General features: G+C 42.4%; 1 protein-coding gene across 6 annotated transcripts in view; it reads left to right on the top strand.

The window, feature by feature from the left end:
• Nucleotides 1–2,768: 2,768 nt before the first annotated feature.
• LOC120406932 overlaps nucleotides 2,769–16,529 on the top strand; it is a 106,365-nt gene continuing 92,604 nt past the window's right edge. The window contains exons 1-5 of one of the 6 annotated variants that reach the window (XM_039542157.1): nucleotides 2,769–2,964; nucleotides 3,607–3,707; nucleotides 6,356–6,425; nucleotides 9,691–9,821; nucleotides 13,087–13,175. In XM_039542157.1, the coding sequence (XP_039398091.1) occupies nucleotides 2,784–2,964; nucleotides 3,607–3,707; nucleotides 6,356–6,425; nucleotides 9,691–9,821; nucleotides 13,087–13,175 (572 nt within the window). In that variant the 5' untranslated portion in view covers nucleotides 2,769–2,783. Of the gene's footprint in view, nucleotides 2,965–3,121; nucleotides 3,442–3,606; nucleotides 3,708–3,894; nucleotides 4,000–5,840; nucleotides 5,891–6,355; nucleotides 6,426–9,690; nucleotides 9,822–13,086; nucleotides 13,176–16,529 lie in introns of those variants that run through there. The other 5 variants (XM_039542159.1, XM_039542160.1, XM_039542161.1 and 2 more) reach the window with 5 other exon arrangements.

Here is a 16,529-nt window from a genome sequence, read left to right on the forward strand (position 1 = left end):
CCAATCAGAAAAGATCTGTGGACAATCGCTGTCAAAATCTATGGTATGACAGTATTTGAAGGAAGTTACAAGAATAAGTGAGGCATCCCCAGTCTCTCTGCGATCCAAGTGAATCCCCTATACAGAACATCAAATTAAGTTAATTCATGTTTATGCTTAACTCTGCCAAACAATACATACATTTGCCTGATAATATACCAGTTATATCACAAATTACAATTGGTGTTGACTGGAACAACTGACATTTATTGGCATGATGAAGCCACTTCTTTTTGTGACCAGATAATTATTTTGCAGGCTAGACCAGGATCATGGATGTAATAGGTGGTGCAACACAGCCATCTACTGGCCATCCTAGTAAAATTATTTTTTCTATTAACACCATCAGTTTGTGTAGGACACAATAATAATCTTTCTTGGTGTGAAATCCTGGGCTCATTGAGGTCAATGGGAGTTTTGCCACTGATTTCATTAGAGCCAGGATTTCATCCTGGTACTTCCATAGTATACGAATATATATAGTTTTATACTAGTGACTGAGATTTCTCTGGATATTTCTCAACCACATACATGAATAAGCTTGCAGTGGAGGAACACTATTAGATCCTCAGTTGATTATGATTATTCTATGTATGATTATGATTATCCTCAGCTGATTATGATTTTTGTTGCTTTACTCCAGACTTTCTCCAACTTGTCCACATCTTTCCTGAAATGAGGCACCAGAACTGGACACAATACTCCACTTGAGGCCTAATCACCGTCGTATCAAGTGACTCATACAGGTCTAGCAGAATGAGTACTGTTTAAAAGTGCTGTTGATGGATATTGCCATAGCCTGAAGCCTGACTGACAAGGATCCAGGACACTGGCAGTAAATACACGGCACTGGAGATTTTGTTGTTGCTAGCTTCTCCATTAGCTTACATACAAAAGTACGTGTGTGTGTGTGTATGGGGGGGAAATCAATAAATGGACAGTTTCAGACATGATGTAAGCAGGTGGAAATCCACTAACTGCATTAGGCTTGTACCCAATTTCTTTTTAAAAATAACTATTTTAAAAAAATTAAAACAATTTAAACAAAATTAAAAATCTGATTTAAATTAAAGAATAGTTAATCCCCATTTAATAAATCATTTCATTGTAAATATGAAACGTTATGATAAGAGAAGTTTATGTATCAGAAACATTTAAGGTTGCTTTGTTAAATAAAAATTAATGTTATATGCTGTTTTGTGTGTTTAATTAAATTCCAGATGCCATCCTAATGCAGCTTTATACAAATCATGAGCAAAAAGTTTATTATCTAGTAAAAGCAATAGATTATTCATCATTTTCTAACATACTAAACATGTATAATTAAATAAGAATATGAAAATATTAAGCTATATAATTGCTTAAATATATATATATATATATAGTTATAGTGTCTCTCCTAGGTAGCAAAAAGATGTACAAAAGGTAGGGTAAAGGCTCTATTATGTTGTAAACCAACATGTTTTTATAATTATATCAACCAATGAGAATGCACCTTTCTTAGAAAATAACTGACCTACAAATGGAAACGCTGATAAAAATTGATGATTTAAATAGAGGCTTTCCACCTGGTGATTTAAATCAGTCCACCCTGAGTGCAGCCAACATTCTGAATCAATTAGGACAGAATGTGAGTTACATTAGCTCCTGGTTTAAAGAAGCACTTTGAAATAGTTTAGGATCAAAATGTAGGTTTTAAGGATGGTCTTGTGATTAATACGCTAGACCAGGACTTGGGAGCTCCAACTGCAATTATTGTCTTTGCCACAGGCTTCTTTTGTCACCTTGGGCAAATGATTTACTCTCGCTCTGCCTCAGTTCCCCATCTGTCAAACGGGGATAACGATCTACATCATCTCTGCTTTACAGAGTGTTGTTGCCTGGACAAATTGATTTTTGTTTCTTATGTGCTCAGATATTACAGTGATATTGGATAAAAATCAAATTTTAAAAGTAAACATTCCTTTGTAATATTAAAAACTTAGCTACACTACTGTGCATGCATAGAAAGTAAAGTTAACTGAAGAAAAGGGGATTCTGGCTAGTCAGTTTCATTCTTCAAGGTGTGAGAAATGATTAGCTATGTCCCAAAGAAAGGTTCCCTGTTCACCTTGTGGCATCAAGTGTGTTCATGTGCAGGCTTTTTAGAGGACGACTTGGGATCATATACATTAAAATATAGACACTCCTTCCACTGAAAGTAACAACTCAGAGCCAATCTCTGCCCTGATCGTTCTGCTTGCACCTTGCAACCCTTTTCCCAATCATTGTCTGGCTGCAGCTTTTTTAAATTGCAAACTTCTTGGGGCTGTAGCTCTGCCTTTCTATTGCTGTACAGGGACTAGCACATGTTGGTGGCTCAATAACTAGCCTATCCTCCTGGTTTGTCTCTTTGCCCACAGGCTACCGAGGTGGCCTGCAGCAGGAGCCAGGGGTTGGGTGGTTGTTTTTCGCACATGGGGGAAGAGGCCGGGTTGGTGACACTTTTCAGTGGCAGGAGGCAGGCAGGGCTAATTTGTCACTAGCTCGCGAGGCCCTTAGTGCTGCCAGCCCAGGGCCTCTGCCCCGGAGCCAAGGCAGGGCCGGCCCCCCGGGCCTTGGTGGTGGGGACTGGGAAGCACCGATCGGGCCCGATCCAGCCGCAGGGAGGCGGCGGGAGCCGGATCGGGCCCCGGGGCTGAGTCAGCGGCGGCCCAGCCCTTCGCCTCCGCCTCCCGCCCCGGCCTGGCGCGCCCGGAGCCACCATGAGCTGCGCCGCCGCCGCGCTGCTGGGGCTGAGGGGCGCCGCTGCCCCCCGGCTTCTGCGGGCAACAAGCAGCCGCCGCCGCTGGAGCAACCTGGGCGGCGGCTCCTGCGAGCCCCAGGCGGGCGCGGCCGTGCGGGTGGGCTGCGCTGCGGGCTTCTGGGGCGACACGGCGGCCTCAGGTACCGGGGTTGGGGGACGGGCAGAGGGGCGGGGAGATGCACCAGCCCCCCCCCAGCGCGCGCCGCCGCCGCCGCCGCCGCACGGCCACACACTGCGCGGCCTCCCGCTGGGGTGGGGGCTGAGCCCAGCAAAACAACCCGCGCGTCACCGGAAGCGGACGGGGCGGGCGGCGCGCGAAACGAGAGCCGGAGCCGCTGCCTCGCCGCGCTCGAGCCCAGGCACAGGCGCAAAGTTGAGGCAGCGCCGCGGGGATGGGGGCTGAGCCACCCCCGGGAGAGGGGGGTTAGTAGAGCCGCCCTCCGTCAGCGCCCGTCCCGCGCGAGGCACCCCAAGCAGGGGGGATGCCTACGCTCCGAAAACTGTCAGCCCCACTGGATGGGCATGAGCATCTCTAGTGGCGTTGGCAAAGCCAGCAGGGGGCCTCCTCCCCCTCCCGCCCCCCTCGCCCTATGCTGTAGGGATAGTTCTAGATATAGGTACGGTGTTTTGTGTTTGGGCTGTTTGTTTTTTAAAATAGTTCCCCCTTCCTCTCCGATACATAAATAAAACAGTGATCAAAGCACAACACTAAGCATCAGCCCCCAAACAACAAAATATTTAGTGTCTTTCAACTAAGAGCTACTTAATGTATTTTTGATTAGTTCCTCAGCTTCTCTATGGAGGAAAACTGGATTTTCTGGTTTTTGATTATCTTTCTGAAATTACAATGTCTCTGTTGACAGCTGCAAAAGCCAAATCACCGGTAAGGAAAGAATGATTTTAAGTTTGAAATAATAATTCAAGCAATTATTCAAGAATTGTATAACTGATGGTTTGATTTCATTAACTAAGTTTTACAGTTTGAGCTGTTTGAAATGTTCTGATATCACAAAGTGATCAATGTTTTAAAAGTGCTTCAAATCTTTTCAGTTGCTGAGTGATGCAGAACGGTTGGCTGGAAAGCATTATCATACAAACATTAAGATTTTAAAATAAATCAGGCCCAATCCAGCCAACGCTCCTGGGACTACTTGTATGAATAAGAATCTGCAAGAGTAAGCTTAGTATTTACATAGGAGAATATTAATAGTCTTACAGTGCAAACGTTTAGTCTTGATTATTTTAATTTGCAATGACAGATGGCAGATCTGATTTGATTGACTAACATAAAATCTTACTACTAAGAAATAGCAGCAATATAGCTCTATTAGAAAGACACTGTTAATTGCAATACAAACATATTGCAAGATCAGAGTGTTGTTTACTCTTGGAGGAATTCTGCACCACTGTACATGCCCAGAATTTATGTCCCCTGCAGATTTCTTTGCTTCCCTGCAGGAAAATGACTTTCTGACGGGAAAGCAAAGGGAAGCCACAAGAGCGGTCATGTGGCCCTCCCCAGCAGTATGTTTCGGATGCCCAGGGCAGCCGGCAGAGAGGTAAATCACTATGGTGCAGGAGGCGGGATTGGGGAAGATCCAGCTGGTGGCTCCTACCTTGTGCCGGGTTTAGCTGCTAGTCATGGCTAGGCTGGAGAGGATGGGACTTCCTCTTCCCCTGCATGACTTCTGGGGCTGGGTCAGACCACCACCAGATTTCTACCCCAGCTACAGAAAGCTCTGCAAACTCCCACCCCCTTCCTGTACCCCTTGCTCCTCACCTGCAGGGGGAGGGATCCCTATATAGGAAGCTGCTCCCCCATCCACCCTTCCTCTGTGCATCCAGACCCCCTCATACCCAGTCCTTCCTGCTGTGCCTCACCCCCACCTGCACTCAGAACCCTCCTGATGAGCTCCACTTCCCCCGAACGTATATCAGACTACCAAGCCCCACCCAGCTGCACCTGGATCCCCACTGAGCCCCACTCCCCCAGCATCTGGACCCCCCACTGAGCCCCCTCACTTAGCTCCAATCACCTTCACCTGGATCCCCCTGCAGAGTCCCATTACCATTGCACCAGAACCCCTCAACAAGCCCCTGTGCATCCAGATCCCCCCCCCCCCCGCACCCAGATGCCCCACTGAGCCATCCATACCCGGATTGCCCCACACAGAACCCTCTGAACCCACACCTGGATCCCCCCACACTAAGCCCCTCCACACTTGGATCCTGCATTGCTGAGCCTGCCTGCTCACAAATGGTTCACAGGCATGGAGGGGCAGGGCCCTGGGGTGTTTCTGGGGCAGGCCCGGTCCTTGCACTGTATCAGGGTTGGGTGCAGCCTCATCGCTGAGTGTGTGTCCTGGGGGGGGAGCTGCACAGTGATCTCCCACCTCTGTGCAGCCAGTGGCATGTGCTCCCCAATGCCATGCTGGAGCCTCCACATTTATTTGACAAATAAAATTTGCAGAATTTTGCAGAATTTTAAAATACTGTGCGCATAATTTTTATTTTTTTGGTGCGGAATGCCCTCAGGAGTAGTCATTGTAGTTTCCATTATTCATTCTTATTCTGTAAATTATAGTCATGTCTGAATATAAGATGCACTTTAATATAAATATAGTAATAGCTTCATAGGTTTAATAAACATATTAATTTGAGATTCAAATATTTGATCTTGGCTGCTCCAGAGATTGCTGCATTTCACTAGAGGAGGAAATTATCCCTCACCATTCATATATCAATTTCAGGGTGGAATCTTGAGTGGTACTAAACATCATTAGCCTTTATTATTTCAGCAGTTGGTCAGTCCCTCATAAGGTCAGGCCTACTGAATTCAAAAGGAGTTTTCCCATTATCTTCAGTGAGAGCAGGGTTGAGTCCTTATGCCCTAATCTTGCAAAGATTTAGGCATATGAGTAATTTTAGTCACATGAGTAGTCCCATTAGTTTGTGGATGAATTCAATTCAATGTTAAAAACAATGGGCCAAATATCTGCTAATGAAACTGGCAGAACTTCATTGCCTTCAAAGGAGTTCTGTCATTTTATGCCAGCAGAGAGTTAGGTACACATGGCTTGAAATTTGAATGCATTGTCTCAATTCATATGGCTTCAATAAAACATCTCCTGGAATGAGATAGTTGTGAAGTGTTTTGTTGTATGTTGTCGATATTTTGTATTTTACTTTATAAATGGAATTGATTGGATTATTTGTTCCCTGTAGGCTAATTAAAAATAGTGGTGTTTTGAAATATATAATTAGACGTCTGTGAAAATATACTGATGTCCATTTGTGTTGTGTTTATTTTAACATATATATTGCTAAGTTAAGGATTTTTTTATTTTAGAGAAATGTTTTCTAGGTTTCCTTTAGAAAAGGAAATCCACCATTTTTAATTATAGAATTAAGAAAATGAGTATAGGCTGTTTTTCAATCTTTTCTGCAATCTAAAAGCCAATAAAAAGAAGGAGTTGATTTACCCATGACAAAGATTTGGAAAGTACATTATATAATTTTTTATTATTTCAGGATTTGGGTTACACTCCTGATTTTGTGTTTACTGCAATGGGTCCCTATATTAAGGACATTCACAGGAAAGGTATGTTATAGAATAATATGGGTTGGATAACTTTAATAATTTATAGCTTGATCTTTGAAGTGCTCATCACTCTTAACTACTATTGTCTTCAGTATTAGTTGGGGTGCTCAGAACCTCACAGTGTTCATATCTTCATTGTGTACTTTGTTACTTCAAAGTTGAATATAGGAAGTCTGACTGTTTTTTTTCTATGGTTTGAATGAAAACATTCAACAAAGGGAATTCTCATTTTCCCCATACCTAATACACTATATATTATGTACTGTATAAATTGAGCTATGTGTTTATTTTAAAAGGGAAAGTGCATTTTTCTTGTCTCCTTTGGGCTACAGGACTATGTCGTCATTGAGTGGGTGGCATGGGGTCAAGTTCATGGTGTGGGTGGTGGCGATTCTGGGCGGGCCGGGAAACACAGACTGGACTGGACCGACGTGCTGTGCTGGTCTGATGACACACAGTGTGGCTGCGAAAAACTTCAGGGCGCGGGGGCACTTTCTTGAACTGTGTGACTTGCTGTCCCCCCCTGTTCAGGAACTCTGGTCTGTTTAGCTACAGTGATCGGAACTCTTCAACTACCGGCTGAGCAAGTGCAGAATGGTGCCTGGCTGCTGTTTACGATCAGCCAGACACCGTGCTGAGAGAATATCCCAGCGTCCAAAATGCATGTGAAACAAAGCCTGCCATTACATTCAGGGATGCGGACCCTGCACACACCCTGCACATCAGGAAAGAAGCAGGGCGACATACACCACACACCACTGTCCCTGTGCCTGGTGCCTAGTGTCTGTGTGTGTCTGTGCATTGACCCTGCAGCCAAGTCTGTAGGCATGCTGTGTGGGGGCTGCAGTGACACATTACCCCCCCCACACAGAACAGTCTTCTGACACAGACACCAGAAGCGTGTGAAACAGTCAAAAACAACAGTTTTACCGCTAATAATAATGTACAGGGGGGGTTTTTTTGAGTTAGGACTGGTTGGTTGATGCTAAAAAAAAAGCTTGTACAAATTACCAGCAGCGACAGTGTCTCTAACATTATCGGTGTGCTGCGGTGGCAGGGACAGTTCTCGGCCCTCTTGTCTTGGGTGAGGGGGGAGGAGGACTTCTGGTTGTTGGCGGGTGCAGATGCACTGCAGGGGGCTCTCTCCTCTGACTGCGGTCTTGCAGAACATCTACAAGTGTGTGCGATGCTGCTGACACAGGCTCTCCTCTCCTCTCTCTCTCTGCCGCCTCCCGCCTGGAGCTGGCCATCAGTTTCCTGAACATGTCGTCCCTTGTCTTTTCTTTCTGAAAAAAAAAGTGTGAATTTTTGAACACAACACATACATTGCCAACAGTAAACACAGTCTAGTAGTCAGTTTCAGTGAACAACAAAGAGAGGAACCAAGTCTCAGGAGATCTCAGTACGAGATTTTTTTTGGATATACTCCTCATTGGCGCGCATTTGCACTGAGAGAGCGAGCGAGAAAGAGAAAGAGAAGGCTGCTCTTGCCTCTTGTCCTGGTAAGCCTTACAGTACATACTACATTTATTACTTACTGGCTGTGTGCTCTCCCTAAGGCAGGCAATGTGCAAAGCAAAAAGGATTGCAGCCAGCCCCGCCCGCGCCACGCGAGGAACTCAATGCATGCTTGTTCTCTCTGTGGCCTCTCGCACGTGGTGTTTGTTAGAGGGTCATTGTTATGCAACCTAATTGTAAACCATTAACAATAGTAACACTACACTATTTGCCCTACTTAGATGCAGTTTTTGCACCCGAGATCACCGCCACAGACAGACATATGCAGCATGCTAGTAGAGCGATGGTGGTTCTCTATATCGGGATGTCCTGGCGTGGAAGAGTCTGCTTGAAATGTCTAGAGGGACTATTTTTCTATCCCCATTTGTGTGGACCTTCTCTTTATATAGTTTAATATATATTATAGTTTAATATTTAGAATGTTTTAAAGTGTAAATATTTAGAATTTTTAAGTCCATTTGTGTGGACCTTCTCTTCATATAATTTAATATATATTATAGTTTGATTCCGAGTCAGTCCGTCACTGGTGGGGCACTGGTGGCAGACCCACCTAGAATGGCATGCAGTGCCTGTAGAAGCGGCATGTCTGGGGACTTTTTGATACCTTGTCTTAGGTCCTTCACTTTCATCCTTTGTCTTTCATGGCTTTAGAAACCTTGCGATCAGATCCTGGACTTTCGGTCCTCCATGCTGGGACCTCTTTCTATTCTGGGATTGCGGGACTCCTCTGCTGGAGAGCTCTGCATCGTTGCAGGTGCTAGACCAGGCCTTTGAGATGTACTTTTATCCAGTTTCATGTTAACTGTTTAATGAGTGAGGTGGGAAATGGTTTTCCCATTCAAGAGAATTTTCAGAATTTGGAAAGAAAAAAAAAATCCTAAACATTCCCTATCCTGAATTGGGGCAAGTATCTTGAAAACTTTAGTGAACAGAAAACCCAGGGAAAAAAATTGATTGGGTCAAATGAAATGTTTCAATTTTGATAATTCTGAAACATTTTGTTTTGATTTCAACCTTTTTATTTTTTACTATAAATTACGTTTCAAAATGAAAAGTCATTTCAAACTGAAAAACAACCTTTTCATTTAGAAAGTGTCAAAACAGGATGTTTAGACAATTTTAAACTTTTTTGTTTCAAAATTTTGTCTAAAACCAAAAATCTATCAAAACAAACCCTTTCCTGTGAACAGTTTCAGTTCTGATAGATCAGCATTTTCCAATGAAAAAACATGTCATTAAAAATTCGCGACCATCTCTATCTGTTTATATTAATAAAGAGGCAAAGTGGGTGATGTAATATCTTTTACTGGACCAACTTCTGTTGGTGGAAGAGACATACTGATTTATACTAATAGAAGGTTTATACTAATAGTATTCAGCCATACCAATTTTCTTCACAACTCCTTAGAAGTCAGATTTGTGGGTAAAAGGTAGTACTAATCTCCCTAAAATCCTCTCTCAATTCCAGATTATGCCTGCAATGTTAGAATAGCTGTATGTTTCTGCCCAAAAGTCTTCAGTGAAGTAGTGAACTGCGTAGACATTTAAATTATTATTAAGTTTCAGAGTTGCACCAATCACAACTCTGTTTATCTGTAGACTTGATAAGAAAGCACAACATTTGGTTTATTGTTCTGATTGATCATGTGCTTGACCACATGCAACAGTGTATCCTGGGGCTCAGGGTGTTAAGCCTTTTTTGTAGTATAACCGGTGGTTTTAACACTGAACTTTTTGTTCTGTTAAGGTGTTCGTGTCATTAGTAATGCTGGTGGAATGAATCCACTTGCATGTGCTGCTGGTCTTCAAGAGGTGGCAAAGAAAGCTGATGTTGATTTGAAAATAGCTGTTGTTGCTGGAGATGATCTGATGGGCGAGGTATTTTATTGATGTTTTATGGCTCAGTACAAGTGTGGGAAGTTTGATTAATTCTTTAATACAGCACAGAGATGACATTTAAAATATATGGTGTCATTGGGCGCTTCACTTTTGTTTAATTATTATACATTGCATCATTATTTGAGAAAATAACCTCTATCCTTGGTCTGTTTTATATATGGCATGCACAAAGTTAAATGTATATTACTCAAATCAAATTTAACTTAAACAAGCTCGACTGATTGCAGATGCAGCTGATTCCATAATCACTACTAGGGATCATATTTGATAACTCAGAAGGCATGAGTTATCTGATCTGAGGGATTGCAAGAGTCTAAAGAGGCTCTGGTGTTTCAGTTCTTAATGGTATATTCACAAAACTGACATGTTTAGTATAGATAAATAGTAACTTGAGTGTACCTAGAAGCTAATGAATTCTCCTTTTTGAGCTGACATTGTAAGACTAGTTTTGGATTCTAATGTACTAATGTACTAATAGCAGGCCCTCTGTTATTCTACCTTGTCTTTTTGTCTGTGGTTCAACAAAATTCTAATCATGCTAGTATTTCTAGTGGATCATGTTACAAAAGTAGATATTTATTTGTGGGGGCAAGATGAAAATGTTTAGTAATCAGACAGGACCTTTGAATTTCTAGTATGTTTAACATTGAGAAGAATGTCCAGTTTTCCCCAGCTATTCATGAATGATGCTATATAAATTGTGTATTAGAAAAATAACTCATTTTAAAGGGAATGATTTGTGTGCTTCAGATCCATTTAAAATAAAAGTTAATAATAAAGTCCAAGGGTAAAACCTGGCCCTACGAAAATCAGTGGGAGTTCTGTCATTGACTTCAGGGGACCCAGAATTTCACCCCAAATCTGCTCCAACTCCCCTTGTGCGAGTCTGAGTAGTCACTTTGCTTTTGGCTGTGGAGAGACTGTAGAGTTGCTCAATTACTTTTGCCTGGAGGATACCTTTAATGGCAGATACCCTGGCCTGCCTCAAACACTGTAGTACCTAGACTTGGCAGTCTGCAGAAGATGTAACCTCACATGCATCAGGTCTGCAAGTCCTTGTCCACTTTGCACAGAAGCTCAGCCACTGTACATAAGGCTCTTTGAGTGCAGAGAAGGCAGTATTTAGCCCTAAGCTATTTTTTATTTCTAGTTGCCATATAGACTAAATAATAGTGAATCTTTGATCTCTTAAATTGAACATTCCATATTTTGCAGAGACTCAAAGCGTCATGTCTGTTGACTGCTTCCAATACAGTAGAACCTCAGAGTTACGGACACCATAGTTACGAACTGACCGGTTAACCACACACCTAATTTGGAACTGGAAATAAACGAGCAGGCTGCAGCCGAGAGAGAGAAAAAAATAAAATAAAAGCAAATACAGGACAGTACTGTGTTACATGTAAACTACTAAAAAATAAAGGGAACGCAGCATTTTTCTTCTGCATAGTAAAGTTTCAAAACTGTATTAAGTCAACGTTCAGTTGTAAAGTTCAGAAAGAACAACCATAACATTTTGTTCAGAGTTATAAACATTTCAGAGTTACGAACAGCCACCATCCCCAAGGTGTTCGTAACTCGGAGGTTCTATTGTAGCTTATAAAGTACAAGCTGGTTTCTTTAGTAGGTAACTTATTGTAATTAAGTCTAAGGTAGTTTATGGTTGGAATGTTTGCCATTTGGGTGCCTTAAGATGTTTGAAATCTAGGTAATATTGTGCTAAGAAGCTGCATTTTTCCTCTATATGCACACCGCCTATGCAAAAACAAAGAGAATTAGAATGGAAAATGCTGTGTTTCATATAGTATCTTTTGCAGATGTGATTATTTTCCCTTTAACTCAGGAAGTCTAGCAGAAAACTGATAGATATGTCAGTACATTGTATGTTACACTTGATGGGAAAACTGCTATAACTTAAGACAGAGATGGCCACAGTGGTGTTCAAATGTACTTCAGGTGTCACAGATTGGCCTGCGCCCTCTCAAATTATTAATACAGGGGCATGCCATCAGACACTACAGTTCCTAGCATGCCATTAAATGTGAAGAAAGCTGGAATCTGCTCCTTTGTTTACAAATTAGGTGCAACCCTTTGACTTCTGGGGTGAAATCCTGACCCTACTGAAATCAGTGGGGATTTTGTCATTGATTCTAATGGAGCCAGGAATTCACCTTTGGTATGTTGCTGTTTTGATCATCCCAGGACCACAGTTTAGACATTCCTGATCTGCAGTCAGCATTTAGATTCTCTAATTTGTTAGTCCAGTAATCAAATGAGTGACACATAGTTATGTAGATGATAATTAGAGCCCTGTGCGGATTCAAAATTTATATCCGCATCCGATCCACGATTCACGAACATGGTCCTCAGATATAAAGCAGATATCTGCAGATTTTTAGGGCTCTAACGATAATGATATGTATTGTTGACACCAAACATTTTAAATTGTTCAATGCAGTGTGATAAAACTTTAGTGTGTGTAAAGTTCCAATCTTACACTTAATAAAAAGAAATGTTGCAGAAGTGAAGATTTTTGTCAAATGCTAAGTTACTAATCAATTAGAGTAGTCTCATTCTTTTAGCTTTGGTAGTAAGAAATAGGGATGGACTGAAGAGAAAAAGGTCAAAGATCAAGCCACTAAAATCCAGTTTATTAACTGGGTCAATACAGAAGGCCTGCTGGCACCTGTAATGTTGACAGCTGTCTAGGATTAGAAGTTCGGTCCTCAGAAAGGTTGTTTAGATAGGTAATCCAGATCCAGATATTTCATGTGATTCCAGAGAAGTTCTTCCACAATTAATGAACTATCAGCTATCCACTGTGAGACTGAACTGATATTGTGCTACTGAAACCAGTGAGGTGAGGCCTGAGCCTTAACACTAGCTTCATTTTCTGACCATGCAACTACTGTCATTTCAGCAGATATTTCTGTGGAAAGGGTTTGATTATGTTCAATTTTAAATGTGTTAAGGGCATCTGAAGAAATTGTAACTTACAATGAGTTGATAAATTGTGTAGGTTTACTATCTTCGAAGTTGAAGACTTTGTTTCCTCCGACCTCAGGAAAGCTCTGATGAAAAAAGATTAACTCAGCCTCTTATTGGACAGTGTTTGTTAAAGTGATTTACTTTTTGTTAGGTATTTTAACAATACCATTTTGCCTAGAGCTACTAAAAGATGGATATTTACTGTTGTCTGATATTTAATACTTAAAAATATTCATAGACCTGGATGTTTTAACAGAAAGACAGCCTAAAAGGAGATGGTATCACAGATATGGAGAATGGGAAGCCATTTCCAGAGAATATTCACAGCATGAACGCATATCTTGGGTGAGATATTTTAAGAAGTTGCATGTTTTGTATGTTTTAAAAATGTTGATGTCATACACATTCTGTTGATTGCATCAAGATAGTTTGTTTTGGTTTGAAAGTAAAATAATGGTGTTGGGCAGCCTGCAAAGTCAGATTTATTTACTTTCTGTCTCATAAATATTTAGCACTGAGATTTTCCTGTTGTAGCTCTTTGGCATCACTCACCATTCGTCCTCAGCTTTTATTTCATGCCAAAAAAATTTAGTTCAGTTTAATTTTAAACAATGCCAACAATGCCTTGAGATCCACGTGCAGAGGCTCCTCTCCTTGCATGGAACAGGGTGGTGGGACAGGGGGCTGCTGCTCTGGAGCCATCATCCCTAAACAAAAGCATTGGAATCTGTGAAAAAAGTAATGTAATCTTAGGCTGCATTAGCTTTTCTGTGGCGCCTCTCCCTGCTGTGAAACTCCTGATGGAGCTGGGCTGTCCAGAAGTCTCTGCGTACGTGGCCCTGCCCTCCAGAACCTTTATGGATCTGGGGATTCTGGGAACCAAACTTCCTGTCTGTTCCATGGGGAGCATAACTGTTCTTTCCTCCTGGGGGAAAGGTTCAGATAAAATGTCAGAAGAAGAAAACTCTTGAAAGTTCCTCCATTTGTCCCACTTCTGCAGGCTTTTTTGTGGAAAGGAGTGAGTTAGCCCATCATTCCTATTCTATATCACTATTTGACTGTTCAGAATTTTTTAAAAGCTGTTCAGTTATAAGTATACACACATGCCTGGTTTACTTGAAGACAATGAATGTGTTGGCATATGATTCTAAAAGACTAAATGTCTTTAGTTCTCTTTTCATTTTCAAAATACTATTCTTGTAACTCTTCTCTCTTTGATTTTTGGCAGTCTAAAGTCTTTTGTTTGCAGAGAACATAAGATATGTTTTAGCTCAACCATAAGTTATGGGCTTGATGCAGGGATCATTGGGAGAAATTGTGTGGCCTATTTTATGCAGGAGGTCAGACTAGATCAGGGGTGGGCAAAATACAGCCTGCGGACCAGATCCGGCCCATCTAACATTTCTGTCCGGCCTCTTCTGCCTCCTCGCGATCTCCGAATCCGGGCCACTAAAAGTCCTGTGATGCAGCGGGGTGCTCAGGCAGGCTGCCTGCTTGCCTGCCGTGGCCCCACGCCTGTCTCAGAAGTGGCCGCCTGCTGCTGGCACGTCTCTGCATGCCCCTGGCAGGGCGGGAGGGAAAGGCAGCCCTGCGTGCTGCCTCTGCTCCCAGCACCATCCTCACAGCTCTCATTGGCTGGAAACTGGCCAGTGGGAGCTGCGGGGGTGGTGCTTGCGGGCATGGGCAGCACACGGAGACCCGCTGCCCCTCCCCTACAAGGGGCACACAAAGACGTGCCAGCAGCAGCCAGCTGCAGCCGCTTCTGGGAGCAGCGTTGGGCTATGGCAGGCAGGGTGCCTGCCTGACCCCTGCTGCGCCACCAGCCGGGAGCCACCTCTGGTAAGTGCCTCCCAGCCAGAGCCTGCACCTTGCACCCCCTCCTGTACCCCAACACTCTGCACCAGCCCAGAGCTCCTTCCTGCACTCAAACTCCCTCCCAGACCCCACATCCCCTCCATTAATATAGTAGCAATGTGCGGCCCATGGCAACTTATCAAAATTTGTGGAGTGCCCCCCCTTGCAAAAATTATTGCCCACCCCTTGTCTAGACAATCATAATGGTCACTTCTGGCCTGAAAATATATGATTCTATGTAGCATAATCAGATAAGAATACAAATATATTGTAAGATTTTTGTTGTAAATTTACTGCTGATGAAAGCTGCCAGAGTTCTAGTCCTTAGTATGTATAGTGATCTCCTAACATACCAAGTACTACATAAGCAGTTCAGTATTCCCCACATAGCCCCACTATTTTGCTTTCATCCTGTTCCGTAGGGACAGCTTCTGTGGATAAGAATAGTATCCATCTCACTCATCCTCTTTGCTGTGACTTCCCAAAGGGCTGCCCATTTATGGTAATTTTTAAAAATAGCCACTTGCCCACAGTGAAGTGCACAGGGAGTCCTCTCGTTTCTTTCACATAGGCCACCAAAAGTCATTACATGGTGGTGGTTGTTTTTTTTTAAAAACTCCCAAACAAAAATAGCTAATTTGTTCAACTTCTCAAACATTTTCTTACTGCAAAAATCCACATTCCTGCTGTGTGAAAATGGAGTTTTCTTTTGGTCCCTTTAAATAAATGGTTTCCACAGATTTGTATGCAGACTACATGACTGCACATATTACTGTCTAGGAAAATTTTCAAGTATTCAAGGAAAGATAGGTAAGTATTTAATGCAGCATACATATTTTTTCTAGATGGAACAAAAATGTTGAAAGAGAGCTCTCTTAGTTTCAGAGGGGTAGCCGTGTTAGTCTGGATCTGTAAAAGCAGCAAAGAGTCCTGTGGCACCTTATAGACTAACAGACGTATTGGAGCATGAGCTTTCGTGGGTGAATACCCACTTCGTCTGGTATTCACCCATGAAAGCTCATGCTCCAATACGTCTGTTAGTCTATAAGGTGGCACAGGACTCTTTGCTGCTGTCTTAGTTTGTCAGTCAATATTTTCTTTTGAAATTGCTCTTGGCTTGTTTACTTATTGACCCTCAATATATAAAAAAGCAAATGTCACAATGAGCTATACACGAGGCAGCAGAACATAACATAACATCTAGCCCAGTATCCTGTCTTCTGACAGTGGCCAGTGCCAGATGCTTCAGAGGGAATGAGCATCACAGGGCAAGTTATTGAGTGATCTATCCCCTGTCATCCAGTCCCAGATTCTGGCAGTCGGAGGTTTAGGGTGACCTAGTGCATGGGGTTGTCTGATCATCTTGGCTAATAGCCATTGATGGACCTATCCTCCATGAACTTATCTAATTTTTTTTTAACCCAGTTATACTTTTGGGCTTCACAACATCCTCTGGTAATGAGTTCTTCAGGTGAACTGTGCATTGTGTGGAGAAGTATTTCTTTGTGTTTGTTTTAAACCTACTGTCTTTTAATTTAATTCACTATTTTTTGTGTTATATGAAGGGGTAAACAACATTTCCCTGTTCACTTTCTCCACACCATTCATGATTTTATGGATCTGTACCATATCCCCCTTTAGTCATCTCTTTTCTAAACTGAACACTCCCAGCCTTTTTTATCTCTCCTCATATGGAAGCTGTTCCGTAACCTTAATCATTTTTTCCCTTCTGTTGCCCTTTGCAATTTCCCCCTCTGTGAAATAATACTTGCCCTTCTCTGTAAAACACTTTGAAATCTGAAGATCAGAGTGCTTAAATATTATTGTTGTTAATAAAAAAAAATG

This window comes from Mauremys reevesii, linkage group 5, assembly GCF_016161935.1.
Source record: "Mauremys reevesii isolate NIE-2019 linkage group 5, ASM1616193v1, whole genome shotgun sequence".
Lineage (NCBI taxonomy): Eukaryota > Metazoa > Chordata > Testudines > Geoemydidae > Mauremys > Mauremys reevesii.